The 22847-nt window shown below is 34.5% G+C and overlaps 1 protein-coding gene across 1 annotated transcript in view; it reads right to left on the bottom strand.

The window, feature by feature from the left end:
• Window positions 1–1075: 1075 nt before the first annotated feature.
• Window positions 1076–22847, bottom strand: part of LOC123543078 (ligand-gated ion channel 50-like) — a 41332-nt gene continuing 19560 nt past the window's right edge. Inside the window, exons 4-7 of the mRNA XM_053531525.1 lie at window positions 8642–8713; window positions 7800–7964; window positions 3145–3315; window positions 1076–2874 (exon numbers count right to left, since the gene is read on the bottom strand). Coding sequence (XP_053387500.1) covers window positions 2770–2874; window positions 3145–3315; window positions 7800–7964; window positions 8642–8713 — 513 coding nt within the window. The 3' untranslated portion in view covers window positions 1076–2769. The remainder of the gene's footprint in view (window positions 2875–3144; window positions 3316–7799; window positions 7965–8641; window positions 8714–22847) is intronic.

Genomic DNA, 22847 nt, shown 5'->3' with positions numbered 1-22847 from the left:
CGATGTCATGGTGACGTTATTTCTATTTCCTATTCGCTACGTTATACTGGTTTTTTGGAATATTAATGCCAGTATTTCAAGTATCTTTCTAAAGTTTATCTATCGGAAGAATATGATCATTTAGAAACTTGAGTGATAATTTAGAGCAATAGAATGACGTTCTCTCTTCCGACTGTGCAGAGAAAAAACTTCTCGCCGATAGGTTTGCCTTGTTAGCTTCTGGCGGATATTTTCAAATCCATCACCATGTGCGTTACCGCAAAGCTCGGTTCTCGAGAAGGTCTGCTGTTAAAGTTAAACAGTCTGTTTGTGCGAAAATTTCATACATCTGTTAAGATTAGCTTTTGCGTAAATTTTATAAAGAAATTACCGATTTAATGAATCGAAACTATAAGCGATTAGTATTGATAAATAATGAATTGGGATTGTTTCAGGTATGTCTGCTTCACTACGATTGACAAAACTTGCACATCTACTTTCAAGCTGGCTTTTCTCCCGTAATTGGAAAAGTGGGAGAAATCCACCTGCGGGACCTCCAATGGGTTAGCAAAAATCCCATGGGAGGAAAAAATACTCCCATGGGAGGACCAACTTTGAAAACCTCCCATTAATTCATTCTTTAACATATAAAGATGGAAACGACAAATCATTACTCTATGGGACTAGAAATATCGTTTAATTTAAAAAAATCAGAGAAAAGTCAAAGGCAAAAGGTAGCTGAGTTTGCGAAAATTCCGGATTTGAGGACTAAATCCGGAGACTGTTATTATTAAATCATTCTGTAATATCTTCCAGGATGCAGAGAGGATATTACATAAACAAATTCAGTTTGGAAAAAATACAAATGTAATATTCATTGACATGTACATTTTTCCCACTGACACATCAAGATTTTCCTTCTGTTCCTATTGCAGACCAAGTTTATTCTACCAAGGTCTCTTGTTTTAAAACGACGTCAACGTCAATGTTTTTTACACTCATTTTATACCAAAATTACGTATTTGTTTCATTTCACACGTCAAACATGTGAGAAACACAATTCATGTCATTAATTCAAATCCCCGTCCGTAATTACTTTTTGAAAAAGATGTAAGAACATACGTTTGAAAATACAGAAAAAATAATGAAATACTAATACAAACCATGGACTACAAATAGTTATTTGCAAGTTAGGAAATAGTTTTCAGCGGACATAGAAAAAATGTAGAGATCTACAAGTCGCCCAACATGACAAAAATGAAAATGTTGGAGGCATTGTTTGATTGAGCCTGCTCTTGGAGGGTGTGACAATGGAAGCAACCGTCCTCGTCCTCTAGTCACGGGCTGAGCAGAACGTAACATTTATACGACTTATAAGAACCGGAATAAAATACAGAGACAGCCCGAGATGTATTCAGTTGAGATATTTGTGTAAATCAGACTACATAATATTCATAGAGGGCCCCAAGGTAGCTCATCTCACTTATGATTTACGTACCATGTGAAATAACAATTAAGGTCTACAATAACAGTTCTTGCAATTAGCTCAGAAAAATATTACAAAATAACATATACAAATAAACTATGAAATCGTCATATATACATTTGCGTTAAGGTGTTTATTTATTCTAATATTGTTAGCTTGTTGAATTTGCTTTAAAGCAGTAAGTATCACAATTTCTTTAATAATGCCGATATCGGAATATCAATGTAATTGACTTTAGGTATTAATGAGCATGACATGAAGTGTTTATTGTTTTAATTTCAGATGAGTCGTTTTTCTTAAACATCACGTATAGCTTTCACTGATATCTGGTTTCTTGGCAGAACATCAACATCTATTTTATAGATTGCATGATTCATATATAACGAAAAATTACTCTTCCATGTGAATACAGTTATAATTGAAATATTTTAGATTTGTGACCAAGGATTGCGAAACGTGTAGGAGCTTTGTTATGCCGGGTGTACAGTAAGGTATAACCTTTAACATTGTATGCAATCTTTAAAGTTGTGTTTTGGTGCTCGGCGATGGTTTCGTAGTATGATATATAAGTTTGATATCAGGTTATTGGTGATCAAAATAGAATTCAAGATAATAGTTGTCAAAACAGGTGTGTTGGTGCAGCAACAAAGGGAAACATTGCTATTGTTTGGAGGATGGCTGAAGATTTTTTTTTACAAAAATAGTTCACAATATAAGCATTTTAGAAGCGAGGGTCAAGCACATTTTTACTGAACGTTCTATTGTAAAGAAAGTTCGTGCTAAATGAGTCCACATTTGTTGAAACTAGACCAACAGTCAAAATTTTTCTATAGCGCAAAAAATGTTGCTTAAAAATTGTAATCCTGAGAAATTTTCTGATTTGCTTGCTTGAGTTAAAATTTTGGTCACCTGTTTTCAGCCCCAGCAATGCGTAGTAACAATTACTAAATTGTTTGAACACCCCTCGTTTATACCAACATAGCTAACCCCTTTTGCAATCTTAGATACAATTAGTTTTTCAGCTATTCATTTATTTCTTACAATTTTGGATCAAATTTATATCTGCAGCGTGTTTTCAGAATTATAAAATTTCACCTGTTTTGCCAATAAGAGCAAGAAAAACACATGCTAATATCAATCATTACAATCTCCATGTTAAAAATTCAGCGTTTCAATGTTTTGCCTGGATGAATATTTCCGCTATTCGGCCGCTATAAGGGTTTAACATCATTGTAACAAAATCAATTAATAAAGTACCCACTATAATATAATTTGGTATTAAGTATATGTAGACAAGTATTTCCTCATTCCTTATTGTTTTTTGCCCACATTTTCCAGAAAATTCCGACGAAAGAAAAATAAAGAACAGCTATTCCAACAAAACAAATAGCGTTGATATATGTCAATATCTGAAAAGAAAAAAAAAACATTCATAAACGACCACGTTAAATGAGATGTAAATATAAACTTTTATTCCTATAATTGCATATTATTTCCGACTGTATTACGCTTGCTATGATTACACTTTGAAATATAGGCAAACATTTGCTCTTACAAATACATAACATTAAAAACCCATGAATTCAAACTCGATTGACAAATGTTTCAGCTAAAATACGTCTATAAGTATTTGTCTGAATAAGAGATCTGGTATTAAATATTTATCTGTTTTAGCTTACTTGACTACGCTGGTATTCGTTAAACCATTGCTTTCTTTTAGCAACATCAACAACGGCATATCTAGGATCGTGATCTATCTTCCATTTTACTCTTTCCCATTTTGAAAACCATTTCATTGTAAATGTCTTCAGTTTTTCCTTTAACAGGCACTGGAAATTTTCCTTTTTCTTCTGCAAACATAATTCTCTCTTATTGACATTGATTACAGTTGTCACTTATTTCGACAAAGTATCACGATAGTAAATTTAAATTCTTATACATAACTAAGTATTGATTTTGATCTTTCAGTTGTTGAATCATAGATATCAATATTTACGTGGTACTGTACGTACTAACACCAAAGCTATTTACACTGATATTAACACGATCATACCTTGAATTATATCAGTACATCAGTGTGTTATATTCGATGAAAAAGAAGTGATCTGACTCGTATGTCACAAACGTAATCCTAACTTTATGATTTGAGATCAATAAACTAAAACTGAAACTGAATGATTTGATTAAACGCCTATTTTTATACAATGACATATTCAATGGTGTTATACAAATAATCTGACTACTTTAAAATATCAATGATGGAAAATAACGCACATAAAATTGAAAATTAACACCTGCTATTATCAAATATATACATCAATTATTTAAATAAATTTGAAACAATGCTATTAAGTCCCTAAAAATATTGTCTTAAAACATTACATTGTTAACCAATGTAACAAGTGATATACCTTTGCGTAATGCTAACGAAAGTTTATTCCACAGCTTTTGACCAATAATGCAGAAACTTATGTTGTTAAATGCGTTGCATTTGTTGTACGGAACAACATATAGACATTAAGAATTGTCTGACGATATTAAATCTTATCTGTTAGGAACATATTCTGAAAGCAGTTCTGTTAAATACATGTGTGAAATAACTAGACAAAACTAAAATTTCAGTGGCTGCTTTGGTTAAATACTTTCGGATGTTCTTAAAACGTAGGTAATTCAACACTGCTGTATGTCATTTTCGATTTACAGGATCTTTAAAGTTCAAGGATTCATCAAGAAATCAAAACGATTAACACGTCATTGTGTTTTAAGTTTAATATTATCACAATTAAGGTTAATCGAAATTGTAAAATATTTATTCATTTGATGTCTACTACCAACATAATACATTCAGTTCTTGAAGTGTTCATTTTCAGTTTGTTTCTTGTCATGCCGTCACTGATTGTAACTGCGCAACGGCCGAGGACTTCGACTGCTTGTGATTTTACGGAAGCAAAAGAGGAAGAAAGCTTTTATTTGCTAAGTGGTCATCAGCAGCAAAGACGTAGACTGATATGATGAATTTGGGAATGATATCAAAAAGAGTTCCGGCCAGGACCAAGGCGCCTGTATTTTAGCACGCTGTATTTGAAATATACAAGTTCATGATATATACGTATTTGATTCACCAAAAGTCAGTTAAAATACAGAACTCATGTACAATTGATGCATATGAAAACTGTTTTTTTTTTCAATAAAATCCAAGGAACATTTGTAATTTTAAGTATTTGTAACAGTCCAGCATTTGCATAATTTGCATAATATGCACACACAAATGTTGAATACCAATGGAAATGATATTGATTTTCTTGTCCAACCGACCGAAAAAATGATCTACAATCACACAGAGGGCGTATTACAAAATATACGAACTGCTTGGCATCGGCGCAATAGCAAAAAGAACAGTACGGGGTCATCCCATTCCCTACAGAAAATTCATACTGGGATCCCGATTTTTTTTCCACTAAAGTCCCGGTAAGATTCCAATACAATCAAATAGGGATCGCAATTTATCTCACTGGAATCTCAGAATATGTAGACTTTGTAAATAACCGGGACCCCAGGTCGTGAAACAAGTTATTACGTAGAAAGAACTAATGTCTTTGTACAGGTTTGAAATAAAAACCACATTTTATATATATTATTAAAAATGAAGTTAAAAATTAATTTATTGTAACAGTCCCCTTTGTTCTGTGTCTTTTTTTGTCATGAAACCACACAGTGATAATGTTAAACTACTCAAAATGATACATATGTAACTAGAGAGAAAAGAACGTTAGCATGAATAAATCAAACCTACGAATCATAGACATTAAATGACGCACATTGTTTAAAGTGCCATTATAAGAACAATGGTTTTGTCAATAACGACACGTTACAGATAACAATTATATACTAACTATTATTTGATGAGATACATGTGTGTGTGTATATTGATGAACATTTGGTTAATGTTTTTCATTTCTGAGGGCACTGTCTGACAGTCTTTTAAAGATATTGGGCTGGAATGGTTACCTAATAATTATCCTAATTGCCTTTCCTTCTTTTTAAATGTTATTTTTTCTATTACTTTAAAGACACTGGCTCTGGTATGCAGGGTGTGTGGACTGTGGTGATGATACTGTATGCCTATTGCCGGTAAGGGCCGGTATACATGGCTGAACCATTGATAGACTAGCTTCTATCTAACATAATAAGCTTTTGTATAGCTACTGTGCAAATCTCATGTGACACTTCACGCCTTTATGGCAAACCAGTTCCTATCTTTACAATGAGTTTAGAAAGCTTGATTAAATTATGGCTAAACGGACAAAGTGATAAGATAAAACATAGTTTTTAATAAATCAAAATCTATTACAAGAGAATTGTGGCTTGAGTCCCTGTATTGCTACTGGTACATTTTACAGAGAAAATGTCTTCTCGACTACTACCCAAGGACAGGGGCTCATAGTATCAATCTGCTACATGATAACGCCCCGTTCAGCCGTACTTCAGGAATATCTCAAGGAGTAATTCCTTGAGGGTTTACCACATCCACTGCATAGCCCTGTTCTCTCCCTTTTGGATTTCGGTTGAACCCTTACTAAAGTTATGTTTAATCGGGCGCCGCTTTGAAAAGCAAAACGCAGTCGGAAGTGCTCAATACCTGTGTATTAACAGTACACCGTAAAAGCGGATTCAAAATGCATTTCTTTGGTGACTTGTGTAAGGTCAGTACAGTCAGGCGAAGATTATGTTGAGGTATCACATATTCATTCCTTGGAAAATGACTGATGTATGGATAGCCCGCCACCGGTGCCACTACTTTGCTCATGTCCCTTGTAATTTTGACATAGCTCTTACACAAGATATATGCAATTCTTACTTTTCAAATACGATAAGATAAGTATTGTGCGCGGGTGCGTGTGCGTTTGTGCGCGTGCGTCTGTATGTGTGTTTGTGTGTGTGCGCGCGCGTGCTTTTGTGTTTGGTTTTAGGAAATTTTCCAACAGTTTGTATTTATATAATCGATATATTTTTCTTTTTTTGCTCACAAATAGTTTAGTTTGCACTGTACAAAGTTCATTTTCACTTTTTATCATCAATAAGTCATAAAAGGGCGCATCTTCCTCTTCAGGTGCACGTAATCAATATCAGAATCGAATTTAAAGTAAGAATTTAACAGTGTTTCAACGAAACACGTGTTCACATGAAATTCCAAAATTTGGTCGTATATAAATCGAACCGTGAGATTAATATTAACCCTTAATTTATCGATTTAAACAAGCGTTTAGTACATACTATAAATTTGGACTTATATTCTTACGCCTGAACTAAATTACTGGAGTAATAAGTTTGAAGCACGACTATTTAAAGAATAGACAGAGCATTTGGACTCATGTGTGCGTTGACGTCGGCGTTTAGGTCGAGTTAAGAATTTGTATGTAAGCTGGTATTCACCAGTCTGAAACTGCACCAACTATCTCACTATGATAAGTTACATAATACAGGTTCCTCAACTCTTGTCTGCTTTTTCACAAAATGTTGTTCCTTTTTACCATTTAATTTTTAGTTAAGTTTCAGTTTGTATGCTGGTACACGCTGATGGGAATGACCGATAACTTCAAAACTTGTCCACTGTTAAGATCTGACGGGCAATGCACATATTCAATAACTCGTCTTAGCACTTTTACAAAAGTTCTCTTTTCGACCTACATTGTACCAGTTTTTTGTCACGTTTTTGGTATGTAATTAAGTAACTCAGTTCCATTTAATTGGAATGGATTGAACTAAACACATATCTACTGTTAAGAGCTGATATGCAACGTATTGGGATCAATACCCTGTTTTGCAACTTTGAAAAAAATGCACCCTTGCCATATTTTATATTAATTCAATTGACAATGCTAAGTTAAGCGTTACTGTCTTCCGACAGGTCTTGTACACAACTATGTAAACGTCTTTTGAAAATACCTATTATTTACATGGAGTCAGAAAGTAAATATAATTAATCGTCATGATATACTGACCTCGTTATTACTACATGTCACGCCACAGACAAGTGCCATTATACCCCATGTAGTCACATTATACTAATGCCAATTTGACTAATCGTAGAAAAAAACTCCTCTTAATTTTGAGCGCGGAGAATGAAAGCAGAAGGTACTAGTTTCAGGTCTTTGGAATGTTGTGAGCAGGTGACGAAATCACGACCTCCTGCAACGGACGAGGACGCTCTTCCATTAAGCTACCGTGGAGATGTTAAGATATGAGCACGATTTAAGATATTTTAAGTATAACGTAATTCGATAAATGATGTATATCAATATTCAAACTAGAGAGACATTTGTTTTGATTTTACCTTATCTAAGTATGTTTGATACCACGTTGATGCCATGTCGATTATTCTAGCACGTTCAAAACGCGGATCTTCTTTAAGAATATTTTTTGCATCTTCCCATTTTGTTGATGTTGTAATTTCCTCGTTATCTTCGAGAAATTCATGGAAGTCCTCCTCCAAGCCTTTCTAAAATTCAGCAAAATGATTATTCAAACTAAAATGTGGTATAAGATCATATCAATTTGAGAGTCTAGCGGTACTAGAAAAACAAAATATCTTTCATGAAAAGAACTGGAACATATCGAAACGTGAACTCGGCTGATTTTGTAATTTGTTTTTGAAAAAGATACCACATTGTTTGAAACTATAATTGCAGGTACTACTTTAAATTTCAGTTGAATTATTTTTCTCCACCATTATGGACTGAAACATTACGAATAATTTAAAATGATTATTTCATTATATTTAATATAAGGCAAACATTTTTGTATATTTAAAAATGTCGTTCTACGGAGTCAAAAAACCATATTTAAGATAATATAAAAAAAACACAGTCTTCCCAAAGCGTAATAAAATCTGTAAAAAGATCCTTTGGAAGCAAAGAATGAAACCAAGAAGAATAATAGCAGACTCGGTTTGATTGAGCCTGTTCATGAGAAATAATGAAATCTGCAACACCTCTCACGCCCCCTAGCACCCACACCATGCGTTTTCTATTCATATTCAAGCAATACAGAGTGTCTATCAAAAATCTTTTTATCATGTACTTAGAATTATAAGATTTATCTTCAAATGGATTTAACATGGGACAATAAGAAGGTAGAATAACTAAACAAATCAAAAACTGATATACAGGAACCTACTTTTTCAGAGAGTAGTTGACAAGGTGTTTCAACACAGTTAGGTTTCTTTCCAATGGCTTGATCGGTTGAATTCTGTGAAAGAAGTTATTTATTTAGACAAAAATCAGTTAAAACAATTGTAATTTATAAATTCCTGACAAATTATTATAAATCATATCGAATTATTCATAATTATAGTGCCTCATCTATTAGTGCTCAGGTCAAATTTCACACTGTTATGTTGTCATATAGTTTATAGTGTAATCACGTGACCGTTAAGTTGAGATGGCATGAATTTATGTGCGGACTTTAAATGGATTTTCAGTGATTTGTGGTGATACTTTTCTAACAGTTTTGGATACATCCGTGGCAAAACAACAAACATTCATGTCATTGGGAAAAATAACCAAAATTCTGGCAAGAGAAAGAAGAAAAAAAACGAAAACCAAATTTATCAATTTTAAACGAAGGGACTACTGTATGTGGATTGTGCACGGGGCAGTCATGCGATATACAGGTAGGATGTGTACATAACCAGTGTCAAATTAAAGCCCTGCTCCCCGGCTATTCAAATTCTTTTGTGTGTATGCAACCCATGATAACAATAGGTAACCGTTAACGGCCACGTGCTACACTTTAGCACGCAAAACCACAGGTATTTCATATAGAATTTTATATAAAATAGACTCTATTTTGACAGGCGTCACTGTTCATAGTCAGGATTTTCATGCTTTTTCAGTGGCAATTTAATGTTATTATAAAAGGTAGGACGGGAGCAGGGCTTTAACAAAAGAAAGTGTAATGTTGAAAATAGCCAGAGGTTTTTTCAAATAACACTGATAAGACAGGAAGTGTTGTAGTTATTCGCCATTGTTTTGCAATGTGAACATGAATCTCATGACCAATAAGACATAGCCTAACCAAATGTTAAATTACGGAATGCAACAACATCATCCGTTTATGTATGGTACACCGCCGGTGACGCAAGTGCAATCACATACGCTAACATTGGCTCTACAATGATGGTTGACATTAAAACTCTAACATCGTCATCAGATCAAGTTGAAAAAAACGTGAGTAGAATAAATATTTGAATTTGTCGGGCATGGAATTTAGATTACCAGGTCTGGAAACAAGAGCTCCGCCAAGCGGGGCAATATACGCACGAAGGGTTAAATAACAGGATGGGAACAAAATGTAAAGAACTTCACTGTTGTAGCCCCAAGGACTGGAACAACAAAAGGAAAACTTAAAAAATCAAATCTAAGTCCACAAAAAATATTTAAAGTCCACAAAAAATCCTTATCAGGTACAGGTATGTAAAAATACACCTAAAAACTAGAGGTACCACCCATGTTATACCACAGAAAAGTGGTCTCGGTTTTTCCCTACGGCCAACAATAAATAAGTTTCAAAATAAGCTATTTATAATACTAATATAAAAGGGAAGTAATTCAAAAAAAAACTGTATGTGAACAAAACAGATATCTGCAAAATAAAAACAAGAGCACTGCAATACAGAGCAATATACACAAAGCAAATTCATATATGACCTTTGACCCTTAAGTGTGACCTTGACCTTGAATCAAGTCATCCGGAACACGCACTCTGCACGACATCTCAGTGTGGTGAACTTTTCTGCCAAGATACTTTGAAATCCTTCCAGCAGTTCAAGAGGTACAGAGCGGACAAAAAACAAACTGATTTGAACCTTGAAGCGAGTCATCCGGAACATGCGCTCTGCACGTTGTCTTGGTGTGGTGAACATTTGTGTCAAGTTTCTTTGAAATCCTTCAAGGGGTTTAAGAGTTACAGAGCTGATACGAAACAAACTGATATGACCTTTGACTCCTAAGTGTGACCTTGACCTTGAAGCGAGACATCCAAAACATGCGCTCTGCACGTCGTCTCGGTTTGGTGAACATTTGTGTTATGTTTCCTTGAAATTCTTCAAGGGATTCAAGAGTTACAGAGCGGACGCGAAATTGCTAACGGACAGACGAACACCTGCGTCATAACATAATACGTCCCTTCGGGCGTATAAAAAGTCAATGGGTATGAGCAGCAGCGTAAAGATATTGATGACACACGAGTTGACGCGAAAAATCCACAGATGGCACAAAAGGACATTGACAAACACTAAGATGAGCTTAAGAAACATAACTTTGAGTTAAAAAATTCCATCATTGATTTACAAACTTGTTCTATGAACGATAATTTGATATTTTACGGTATTACGGAACCGAATCATGACGAGAATTTAAAAGAGGGACGCGAATCCTTCGTCAAAGGGCTAATCGGTGCGCAGATTAATTTAGACACTACAAACATGAAATTTGTGAGCGGGGTATTGTTACTAAATTCCAGGATTACAAAGACCGCGAAAAGGTTCACAAACAATCATACGAAGATGACGCAAATAGGCCCTAAATTACACCAAACATGGCAACGGCATGCAGAGACCACAGATAAGTCGAGGCGCACAAAAACATTTCATGAACGATCGAAACCCAGGAGAAGAATGGTAACTCAGGCAACATGGGTGTACCGGTAAACGTTTTGTTAACAGGAATCTATTTAGGATATTTAAAGATGGAAAAGTATCCGATCCGCCTGCATACATGTTATATGAGAATAATAGGATGGTCATGAAAAACATAAAACTATTTTGTGGAACGTCAACGGGCTTACTCGCAAAATCAGCGACCTTGATTTCTTAAATATCTTATCTAGATATGATATAATATTACTTCAACAGACGTAGCTGAATAAAAATGTTTGTTAAAGTTATAACACTGGTAAAAATCACCGTTAAAATGAAACAAATAAATTTGTAGATTTGTAGAAGACAGTCTAATGAACAAATTCGCCCGTTAGTTAGACTTGGATGGCCAAATATTGTTGAGATACAAATGGATATAATACCATGAAATATTTAATGACCAGCTTTACACTAATTCACTCGCCAGGCTTCGCCGAATTCCGTAAACCAACGAAGACAGTGTCACGTGACAAAAATTTAAATACGTCGAAAAAAACAACAATGGCTGATCGGCCGTGATAGGATTTTGTGTAAATGGGAGGATAAATGCCTAAATTTACAAATTTATTTTGCTTCTCGATGCCATTTCTACAAAAAATGCATTAATGTTATAAGATTTAGCCTGTTGTTAAATAAAAGGAAAGACAGTTTACCAGAAAATGCGATACAAATGTAGACATGTTGTTGTTTTGTGTCTTAAAATAGATTAGCGCAGCTCTTTGTACGGTCTCGTACGAACAATCATTTAGCGTGGCTCGTATTACGGTCCCGTACGTTTCACAATCAATTTGTCTACATCTGCACAGTAGTCCCTAGCTAAATGTTCAGCTCAAAGATGTTTATATAATATGCTGTTACGGATCTCTGAGCTAAAATAAATCCCGTACTGACACCTAACACCTTCGTTCCAGAAGTCTGTCGTGCTATGATTTTATCAAATGCTGTGGACTCACCATTTACTATACAATATTTCTAATCAATTTTTCTTTTTATCTGCCAACTGGCAATAATAATCAATGCAACATAGTTTGAACTCAAGTTTCAAATTGGTACCCATGTCTGCAATATTTTGTCCGTCATTTAGTTGTCGCCTGGTCAGGGTACTCTTCATTTTGAAAAAATCAAACGGCTGTAGAGACTCGTTATTTATTGACATTTTCTGAGAAATTATATGTTGTTTTATAGATTTTATGTGATTATATAAATTCATAAATAGGTAAAATTTTGATACTGATTTTCAAAAATAACCACGTGCTCTGAACTGTTGCATGACATCATAAGTTTCTCACGAGAGACTGTGCGAGATGTTGCGGTTTGATACTGGTAAGTTAAAAAATGGGGTTTCGCCATAACTAAATGAATGCGAGCATCAGAAAATAAAAACAGTGTCAGTGAAGTTATGTTAGCCAGAACTAGATAGTCCCCATTGTCAATAACTGACTGTGACTGGAAGGCGACTGTCTGGTCGACACCGATGATTAATATAATCTGAAAAGTAGATCCCTCGGAAGCACCGAGAACAATACAAACAGTGAAAATCGCAGACTCGGTTTGATTGAGTCTGTTCATGAGCAGTAATGGAAAATGCAACACTGCCCACGCCTCCTAGCACCTAGATCCAGCCTTCATTGAAAACACAAATTAGTTTGCAATATTAAAATCAGCACTATTATATTACAAGTTACAGGTTAAAAGATGACAAAACATATATTTCAGGTTTAAACAATCTAGGCCAGTCCTTGTTGTATTTAGTGTTTATTATGTTATAGATCTAATATAGCCACAGATTGTGTGCTAGAAAGAGAGCACAAACACGTGTTGATAGTTCTACATTTTACTGACTACTGGCTATTTCAGGTATATGTGTGGCGGGAAGATACTGAGCATGCGCATTAAAACATTCTAAATATATTCACATATAATTCATTCAATATACAACACTCCTGTACTCTTTAAGAGTAGCACTAGATTTAAAATGATGTGGTAGGTTGTTGCAGAGTCTACTGGTTCTTAGGGAAAAATGAATTGTCTTGATAATGGGTGCGAGAGAAGGGAATATAAAAGTGAAGGGAGGGTCCTGAGAGTCTAGCCGGTACTGATCTACAAAAAAAAAAAAACAATGGACGAATGACGGATTTTATATAAAAGAATCAGGGATGCAAGGATGTGAAATTTCTCTTTGTTTTAACATTTGCCAGTACAGTTAACATTTCTGTGATGCTTCATGTACGATATACTTGATTTGAACATATCTGGCGGCAGCCTTTCTTAATCTTTCAGTTCCATGTGTTAGAGATTGTTGAATGCCAAACAGTTGAGCAATATTTCAATTATGGTTGAACATGTTTTATACGGAGTTTCTTAAATTTGTACATTTATCATGTGTTTGATCATTTCTTTTCATGTAATTTAGGGTCTTGTTTGTCTTTTTGTGATCTAACACTGCTGTTTCGCCTAAATATTAAGCATTTTTATAGTTTTAAATTCATGGATATGTAGCTTATAACGAAAAGCAATGTTTTTTATTTCTTTTTATATACCCTAATATTTATAGTGAGATAATCTACTGTATCATCAACAACGAGTCTTAAGGTGCTTTTAAGTGAGCCTGGCAGGTGACGGACATGTTAAGAAAAGGCAAGGCCTAAGGACATACCCTTGCGGTACCCTTGATACCAAATGTGGCATATCTGATTGAAGACCTTTTGTGTTCGTATTGTATTTAAAGGTATCTGATTTCTGATCTATCTGTCAGAGGGGGGCTTTGTCTCACTCTGTCCCTCTGGTCAGATCGCTCTGTGTCTGTAGTAATAGAGGATGAATTATGCGCCCTGTGTGGCTACATTTGAACTATGTAAAGCGCCTTTGAACGTGAAATTGATCATGAAAACGGCGCTATATAAATCTGGTAAAATAATAATAATAATAATAATAATAATAGACAAGACTGTGACAGACTGGCCGTACCGGCAACAATAACTATTAGAACAAATCAACATCCTTTACAATATTTACAAATTTATTTACATAAAATGATTATTAACAATGAATAGATGATATGAAAACTGATTATAAGAAAGAAAAAACTAAAAGTTCAGTATCACCAGATATAAAGTTCTTATAGTTCCATTCTAATGTGACGTGGCACAGTTCTTTAATTTAATTGCGAACTTTAAGTAGCACAAACAATATAAACACGTATCTCTAAATCAAGTCCCTTTAAACCGTTAATACGTTGATTCCATATTGGCTCCCTATGGTGGTAGGTGATTGCATCCCTGAGCTGACTTCAGAGGAAAACAAAAATCAGCGTCTTTGCGGTTTACGGCACAACCATGGGACGATAGCTCTGCGCTGGAAATATCACATCCATGCGAGTGAAGACAAGTGAACCTCGGGCATTGTACTTCCGGGTTATGAAATCACCAGGAAAAATCGTCTGGCGGAAGAAGCTAAAATATATAACATATGGTAAGCACCATAGCAAAACAAATAAGTCAGGGCATAAAACTGCTCCTTTGGGTACACCATACCTCCGTAGGCTCCTATAAATAATACGTACTACTTATACAAAATATATGTGCTACTAAGTTCAGACGCCACATGATAAAAATACGTCACTAATTACTTCCATTATTACCAAAATTACTTACTTAAAAGACTAAAGTTAAAGTATGAAAAAGATATGAAAAGTATATGATGAAACATTATAGATACGGACATGATAAACTGCAGCTATTATTTACAACTACAAATTAACCAAATTCAATGTAAATCAAACGTTTTACAATAATTTGTATCAATATAATGTCTAATGTCATATAACAAAACGGACATTGTATATATGAGCTACAGACTGGCACTAAATTTCATATTACAATAATATTCTACATACATGGTAATAGACTTGCCATATAGATTTATACATTACAGTACAATGCAGTATCGGCGTTCCATAATAACGAAATGTTTGACATATGCTTTTGAAACAGAGTACTTAGTAAATATCATGTTACAAATTTCAGTACAAGTCTTACATCTTACATAAACGAAATGTTTTAGATTCCTCTTTCAAAATAATTTACAAAAGTCTGAAAAATTTAATAAATTATCCTGACACCGAAACTAGCTAAAATCATATGCCGAAAAGTTAATGTTATAGAATTCTGTAGAATGCACAAAAAATTACCAAATAAAAATCGTCATTCAAAAATCATACGAAAATCTAACAAATAAACTTCCTACTTTGATCGAGCATAAATTTCAAGCAAGAATAATTACTCAGACATACATTCGTCTATTATGTCGGAAGGTGGTGTGCGCAAGGCATATCTAGTCCAGTCTATTTGAAGGGTAATGTCCCGCCAAATACTAAATTTCATGGGACTCACGGTTAAGCCGTGTACTCCGACTATTGCTATTTTCACGGGATTCACGATATAGCCGGGAAATCTGACTACTTTGGCGCGGATTGAAATTGACAATTTAAGGCCCGTTATAGTGGTTTTTGAGATAAAAACATAAATTACTGAAGTTTGTAAAATATTAACTTTCTTATTACTGAACCGAATTTAATGAAATTTACATGGAAATTTAAGTTATGAAATACAGAAAAACATAAGAGGTATTTTACGCGTGAAATCTGACATTTACCTCAATATCTCAAAAAATTACAAAAAGATGATGCAATACCTGCATTTACACTACAGATAAAATAAGGCCCGTATATCAGTTTGTGACACAGACGATTGTGATCGACTTTGACAAACGATTTGATAAAGTCCATTACTATTAGGTCTGTCCATTTACTACCTTCAAGGTAATCAAAACTTCTTGACTAAAATTTAACAAAACTTGAGATTCACAACTGTGTTTTGAGCGGAAGCTATGTTGGAAGGAATTAAGCAAATTTTATTATCTAGATGATTAATCATATTTGATACTAAAACATGCCCCATCAGTTGGAATTAAGCAATTGTAAGTAAGAGAATAGGTTTGTGATTGCTGGCTTTGCTTCGTGGGACCTTTATGTATACAGGGACAACGATAGCCGTCCTCCAATATTGTGGAACACTGCTGATACCAAGTAAATACATGTAAATGTTAGTCTCATTTTTATAGAGGAGCAGTGTTTAAGGTGTGGGCGGACATTGTGTTGTAAGCTGTTTTTTGTTTTTGTTTTTTTTTTTGTTTATTCGCATTCTGATGAATCTAAGTGATTTTTTTTGCATTTGATGTGATGTTATCAACATATTCTGACCAAATGAGATACATTGTGTACATGTATTTACTTAGTTTTACGCTCAGATATTTAGCAGCGTCTTTCAGTGAGTGAGAGAGAGAGAGAGAGAGAGAGAGAGAGAGAGAGAGAGAACTTATTATTGTTAATAATTAGTTCTAGTCTTACAATGTATCAACCGAAATATGAAAGAACTAGAATGTGTCTGTAGGACACAGGGTGTGCCCCCCACTGGTATATTTGTTACAAATAAGGGGAAATCATTCAAATGTTTGCAGTCTTAATGGGGTATAGCCTCAAAAATATATTATGAAATGGATTCATTATTCTATACCACATACTTTTTGAGCTATGAGCATCACAAACAAAAATCCACTATTTTGGCTATTTCAAGGGCCATAACTCTGTAATAAACACGAAAATTCTCAAGAAGAATGCCAAATGTGCAAGGTCACTTATGATAAAGACTCAAGCAAGGTTTCATGAATTTACATTAAATACTTTTTGAGTGAGGCACATAATTAGGTGAAAATGTGCATTTTTTTACTATTTCAGGGGTCATAACTCTAGAAAAAAAGAGGTGGACCAAGATGAAAAATAGGAGGTGCGCAAGTTCATATCATGATAAAGATTCATGCAAGGTTTCATCAATTTATATCAAATACTTTTTGAGCTAGGCGTGTCACAAGATGAAAATGTGCATTTCTGACTATTTCAGGGGCCATAACTCTAGAAATAGAGGGCATACCCAGATGAAAAATAGGAGGTGCGCAAGTTCATATCATGATAAAGACTCATGCAAGGTTTCATTAATTTATATCAAATACTTTTTGAGCTAGGCGTGTCACAAACTTCGGACGTACGGACGGACGCACGGACGGACGCACGACGGACGGACGCACGGACAAGCCCAAATCTATATGCCCCCACCACTCATGGGGGGGGGGGGGGGCACAAAAAGTAAGCACATTACATGATACTCAAACGATGATATGAACTTCTAAAGATGACATTTTTACTTTTCACACTTACTGCATGTATGTCATACGATGACAACAATATTGCATGCATAAATGAAATTAGCCCTTTTCTATATTCGAAATCATTTCCTGTTTATGTGCGATTGAAAATTAAAGAAAAGTAACGAAATCGGTTGAAAACATATCGGGTGAATGACTTCAGTACAATGTAATACAAAACTACCGTATGAATAACCACCTGCGGTTTATTTCACTATTCATACGGGACCGTACGATTAGCCCACTTCCTTTAGCGTAGTCACGGACGTATCCGAATGATGGCGGTTGTGTCACTGAAACCGAAAGTAGTATTTTATATCCGCCTCCATCAGTGGAATCTGTCAATTTACAGGTAAATTTATCCAATCAATGTCTTCGTGAACGGATGTTTTATGCGTTGCTGTAGAAAAACGACTTTCCAAAAAATTTCGCTACGTAATCTTCGCTGGCCAGTATTATAACTTTAATCTTGATATTCAGTGGTATATAGGTGATGACATATTTGCTATTAAATCACAAAACAGTAATAGAGGACGGTGTAGTGGTCGACTTTCATTATATTGTAAGAATTCTCTTAAGAAAGAAAAATTTAGTTGAAGATCAAAATCAACAAAAAATTATGTGTTTAATTTTAATAAAGATGTCCTTTTATGTTATGCCTATATTTTACCTTTAATTCAGTTGTTATAAACCAACGCGAATTTGACTTTTCTGAGCAAATTGAATCTGACAGAAATGTACAAGTAATTCAGAAGAACATTTTTTCTAGGGGATTTGAATTCTAGATCGTCTAATCTCTCAGATTAATTACACTTTGACAGTTATTCAGATGATGACGATAAAGATCTGTTGAATTTCGATGACATTCCCGCGCGCGTTAATAATGAACACGTGATAGACACGAATGGTCGTCGTCTTCTTGATATTTGCAAAAGTACATCCCTATGTATAGGATATAAGAAGAAAACGATCCAATTTGTAAAATACTGGACTGTCCGAAGCGCGTCAGTATTTTACTTATCGGATCGTTTGAGTCTTAAAACATTGTTTTTATGACATAACCATTAAAAAAATACGTGTAAACATTTGACGTAAACTTTTCATCAATTAATTCGGTTTTTATTCACTTTACCGCATTTAAAAACAGTTGCTTTAGGATTATGAAATACCCTGTAGATCCTAATAAATGTTTACACATTTTTCTCATAATGCACGGTTACGATTTTCTCGTGTTTCTCGCCTTCGTAATATAGGACTTCCGTTAGCTCGGGATTCCCTTGATGCTTTCAATTGCGTTAACACATGCACGGAATAAACAGTCGTATTCTCACGAATGGCGGCGGGAGAAAAGAAATTTTGTGACATTTTTGAAAACAAAAACTGGATTAATTTAAATTCATGACGAGGATAAAGTGCTTCTGTTCTTTTTATTTAAGCGTGTGCGATGAAACTCTCTATGTGTTAAAACTGACAAGGGTATGGCGGATGAGAATATTTCACTGAAAGTGTTGTTGGAACCGGACAGCTGGAGAAATTGACTGCTGCATGTGCACTGAATGAGAAAATGGGTGATATTTTACATGCCTGGCAATATACTGTTGTTGTGATTTATTAGTTCAATGACAGTTCTTTTGGGTCGTACATGAATTTGTCGTACAAAAATCTTCAAATCTAGTGCAAGAAGACTTACAGAACACACACTTTCGATTTATTATCGGATACAGCTACTGGTAGGTCAAAATCATTCTAAACTTGTGATACTATTTTCGTTCTTGTTAACTGGTTAATACACGGAGCACAACGGCGAGCCGGAAGCTGAAAACTAAGGAAAAGTTGCTTTCAATATGAATTTTATTTGTGCACCCAAAAATACACTTATTTAAGTTGTTAACACAATGGAAAATTTAGATTATTGGATAAAATGTGTTAGTAGGATCTTGACTAGTCACTTTTGTCATTCTGAATGGTATATCGAGGAATGAGCTTGCCATTCCCAAGAAAAATCACGTTGTGGTTTAGGTTTTTATGCCCCCGAAGGGAGGAATATTAGTTTTCAACTGTCCATCCGTTCGTTAATTAGTTAGTTAGTTCGTTCGTTCGTTAGTCACAACGTTTACTTTTTGCATGAAGGCACTTTACTCACGAACGACTGCACACAGGATCTTCAAACTTCACATGCTGATAGTACTTATTGAGTATACCACCCCAGGTCAAAGGTCAAGATGCTGCGGGGGCATTTGTCAACATTAGTGACAGCTCTTGTTTCTTCAGTATTTTGCTTGAGGCTACACTGGAAGTAATAGTAAAATATACTTGAACTGTAAATTCCTACGGTTAAGGTTCATTTAAAATGTTTGAGACTGCCACACTTTGTTTCTCATAGAGGTTGTTTTGTTGGTGTTGATAATATGTCTCTTATATCACATGTACTTTGCTTGTCCACATTCTGTTTTGTAAAAAAATATCAAACTTCTTTTCAAAAATTATTTTGACATTAGGTAGGGTGGTCGCACGAATCCGCCATATTGAAAATCGTATCTGCCGTAGTGGAAAATATATCTTTTTTGGTGCATGTTTTCATATGATTAAATTCGTCCTTATATATAAACTATAGTATCAATATACAAATAAAGTTTTATTTTTTCAAATGTAATTCACCCTTTTCCTGATTTAATATGGAATTCGCGTAGAAATTGCAGTTAAACAAGGTTATTCAGGCTTACTTCCGTGTTTTGGTCCTCCATTTGCAAAAATTGAGCCCTTTGGAATTGGTGTTTTCTAACGAATTTATCACGTATTTCTATTCCAAAACGAGGCTAATCACGTAAACATGTCTGCTGACGAAGAACATTGGTAAAAAACTTTCGAGGGCCATATTTATTGATATTTTAGAAGGGTTTTAATAAAGGTGGTAACTTAAACTGCAAGATATTTGACTTGAATGAGGTCTGACAACAAAATAACCATGAAAAACGCATTTTTCAGTGATTTTTCCATGCCATGCAAGCGTTTCATATAAGCTTGAACCCAGCGCATTTGAGCGCAAACTTGTTTTTCAGATGGAGTGCCGGGCCCAATTTCATGCGAGACGTCGGCCATTTTGCTTTTTGCCGAGCGGATATTTTATGTATTCACCGTGAAATATTTTACATAATTTTGACAAAATAGGACGAAAGGAAATATCAATAAATGTTCAAATGGATCTAAAATAGTTAAATATAGTGTTTATTTCTCGGTTTTACGAAAGTTTTCATCAAATTGATTGTTTATTTCTAAACGGTGCTGGGACTATTCTACCGAAGGCAAATAGTCCCAGCTGTATTTTTTTCAATGCTGCTTTTTTTCGTTGATGGAAATTAGCAGTTATACCTAGGAAAAGTAAATTTTAGTTTGTAGAACTTATCCATAATGTATATAAACTCATTAACTTGGCCTTTAAGAAATGCTGTGTTTATAAACAGCAATTTGGGCAATGAGAGAAAGTGAAAACGTGATTCACAAACTTTCAAAGTTATATTAGTATTATACATTTCTAAGTTTCTTGCAGATTGAATAATCTATCAGTTTATGGTAGCAGTAATGTAGAAACTGGGGCCTATGCCACAGCCCCAGTTAACTAATAGTATTAGAAAAATAATAAATATATTTGATTTTAACCAAAATACGAGTTCGGTTTTTATAGGAGAGATCGCCCTGACGTCACACATCAACATCTGGTGGTGGGCAAAACAAATATTTTTACATCGTTTGTGTATGGGATCGGAATTTTTTATTTTTAATACTGGCCATCCCTCGCAACCAACCCCATTGCCACCACATTCTAATCCCCTCCAAATGGCACAGTGTAAAACGGTCACATGAGAAATCAAAAACTACTGACTAGTTTTAATATGTTTCTATGTAATTCTTTAAAGAAACTGAACTATATAAAATATATGTGACTGTTTATTTCAGCACTGTCAATAGAGATAAATGTTTTTGTGGAACCTCTTTAGATAAACATCCTTGGGCCCCAAATTCCTTGTGCGTTCCATGGGAAGTTGAAGTTCAAGAAAATACCCAGCTGTAAGTTGTTAGAAATTATAATCATGGTACTGTATTATATCTGGAATACAAATTTTATTCCAAATCATCATGTTTATTGTCTGTATTTCTTTTATACATTACTTCAGTTAAATACACTTACTTATTTCAGCTGACAATTATGATGAAAGCTTTCATGGTTCTACTATAGTTAGATACACTCACTAAATATTTCAGCTGACAATTATGATGAAAGCTTTCATGGTTCTACTATAGTCAGATACACTCACCTATTTCAGCTCAGTTATGATGAAAGCTTTCATGGTTCTAGCCAGGGTTTTGTTATAGCTAGGCTCTCAGAAGTTATAGCCTGCTACACTTTTTAGTGGTACAGTTTATCACAAAATGCATATAATTTATTTCATTGTCATAACTCTAGCAGGACTTAGATCACTGTTTTTATTTCAGTGAAGACACATATTTGGTTAATCCGGTTGAAGATAATCTGCGTAAAGAATCGGGTAACACTAACAGTATACCAGATTGGTTACAAGGAAATACACTGATGTAAGTTGTTGTACTTAAATGTTAAGGTAATGTTTTATTACTCAGTTACTGAAAATTCAAAATAAATGTTCATATTTTTAAAGAAATTTCACGTTGTTGTCACCAAAGCAATATTTCTCTGTTTCTTTTTGCATTTTGGATACGACCTTAACATTGTAAATTTTAATACTGTTTGAGATTTGTTTGTTCAAATGAATAGTATTAATCAGCTGACTGGAAAAAATGGAAATGATATTTATGTTATCTTTTACTTAAAATTTAAGTGATGACCCAGTTTTGTTTGGGAATGGTAGTGTTCCGCAGAAGAAAGAATGTACTTCCAGTGTCGAAGATCTGAAAGATAAGGTAAACTTCTTATTAAGTAGAAGCCAATAACCCGATAAAGCTTGATATATGTGTAACCCTCTGCTTTGGTAACTGGTGTAGTTGTATATTACTGTAGATTGGGGTTTTTCCTTGTTTCTTTTATTTCATATCTACATAAACAAAAATTTTTTTTCAGCCATATTTGAGTTGCTGCTTAAATCGTTTTAACTTGACTATAGGAAGAATATGGAGAGCTATTCTATTCACCCCTGGCGCTGGCGTCTTTCAACGTCCCCACCTAAATTTAAAGTTTTTTTTACACATCTTTTTTCTCCTTGTCTCTGTATTACTTGACGGATTTGCTTTAAACTTAAACTAGTTAAAATCAAGTTAAAATCATTATCACTCACATCAATTAAAATATTTCTTTCACCTTATCACCCACATTATTTAACACAAGGTGCATAACTGTGACACCAATTTTTCATGAATTATGCCCCCTTTTACGTAGAATTTAAGGATGAAATCGGG

This window comes from Mercenaria mercenaria, chromosome 19, assembly GCF_021730395.1.
Source record: "Mercenaria mercenaria strain notata chromosome 19, MADL_Memer_1, whole genome shotgun sequence".
Taxonomy (NCBI): Eukaryota; Metazoa; Mollusca; class Bivalvia; order Venerida; family Veneridae; genus Mercenaria; species Mercenaria mercenaria.
This window is presented reverse-complemented; position numbering and strand designations above follow the sequence as displayed.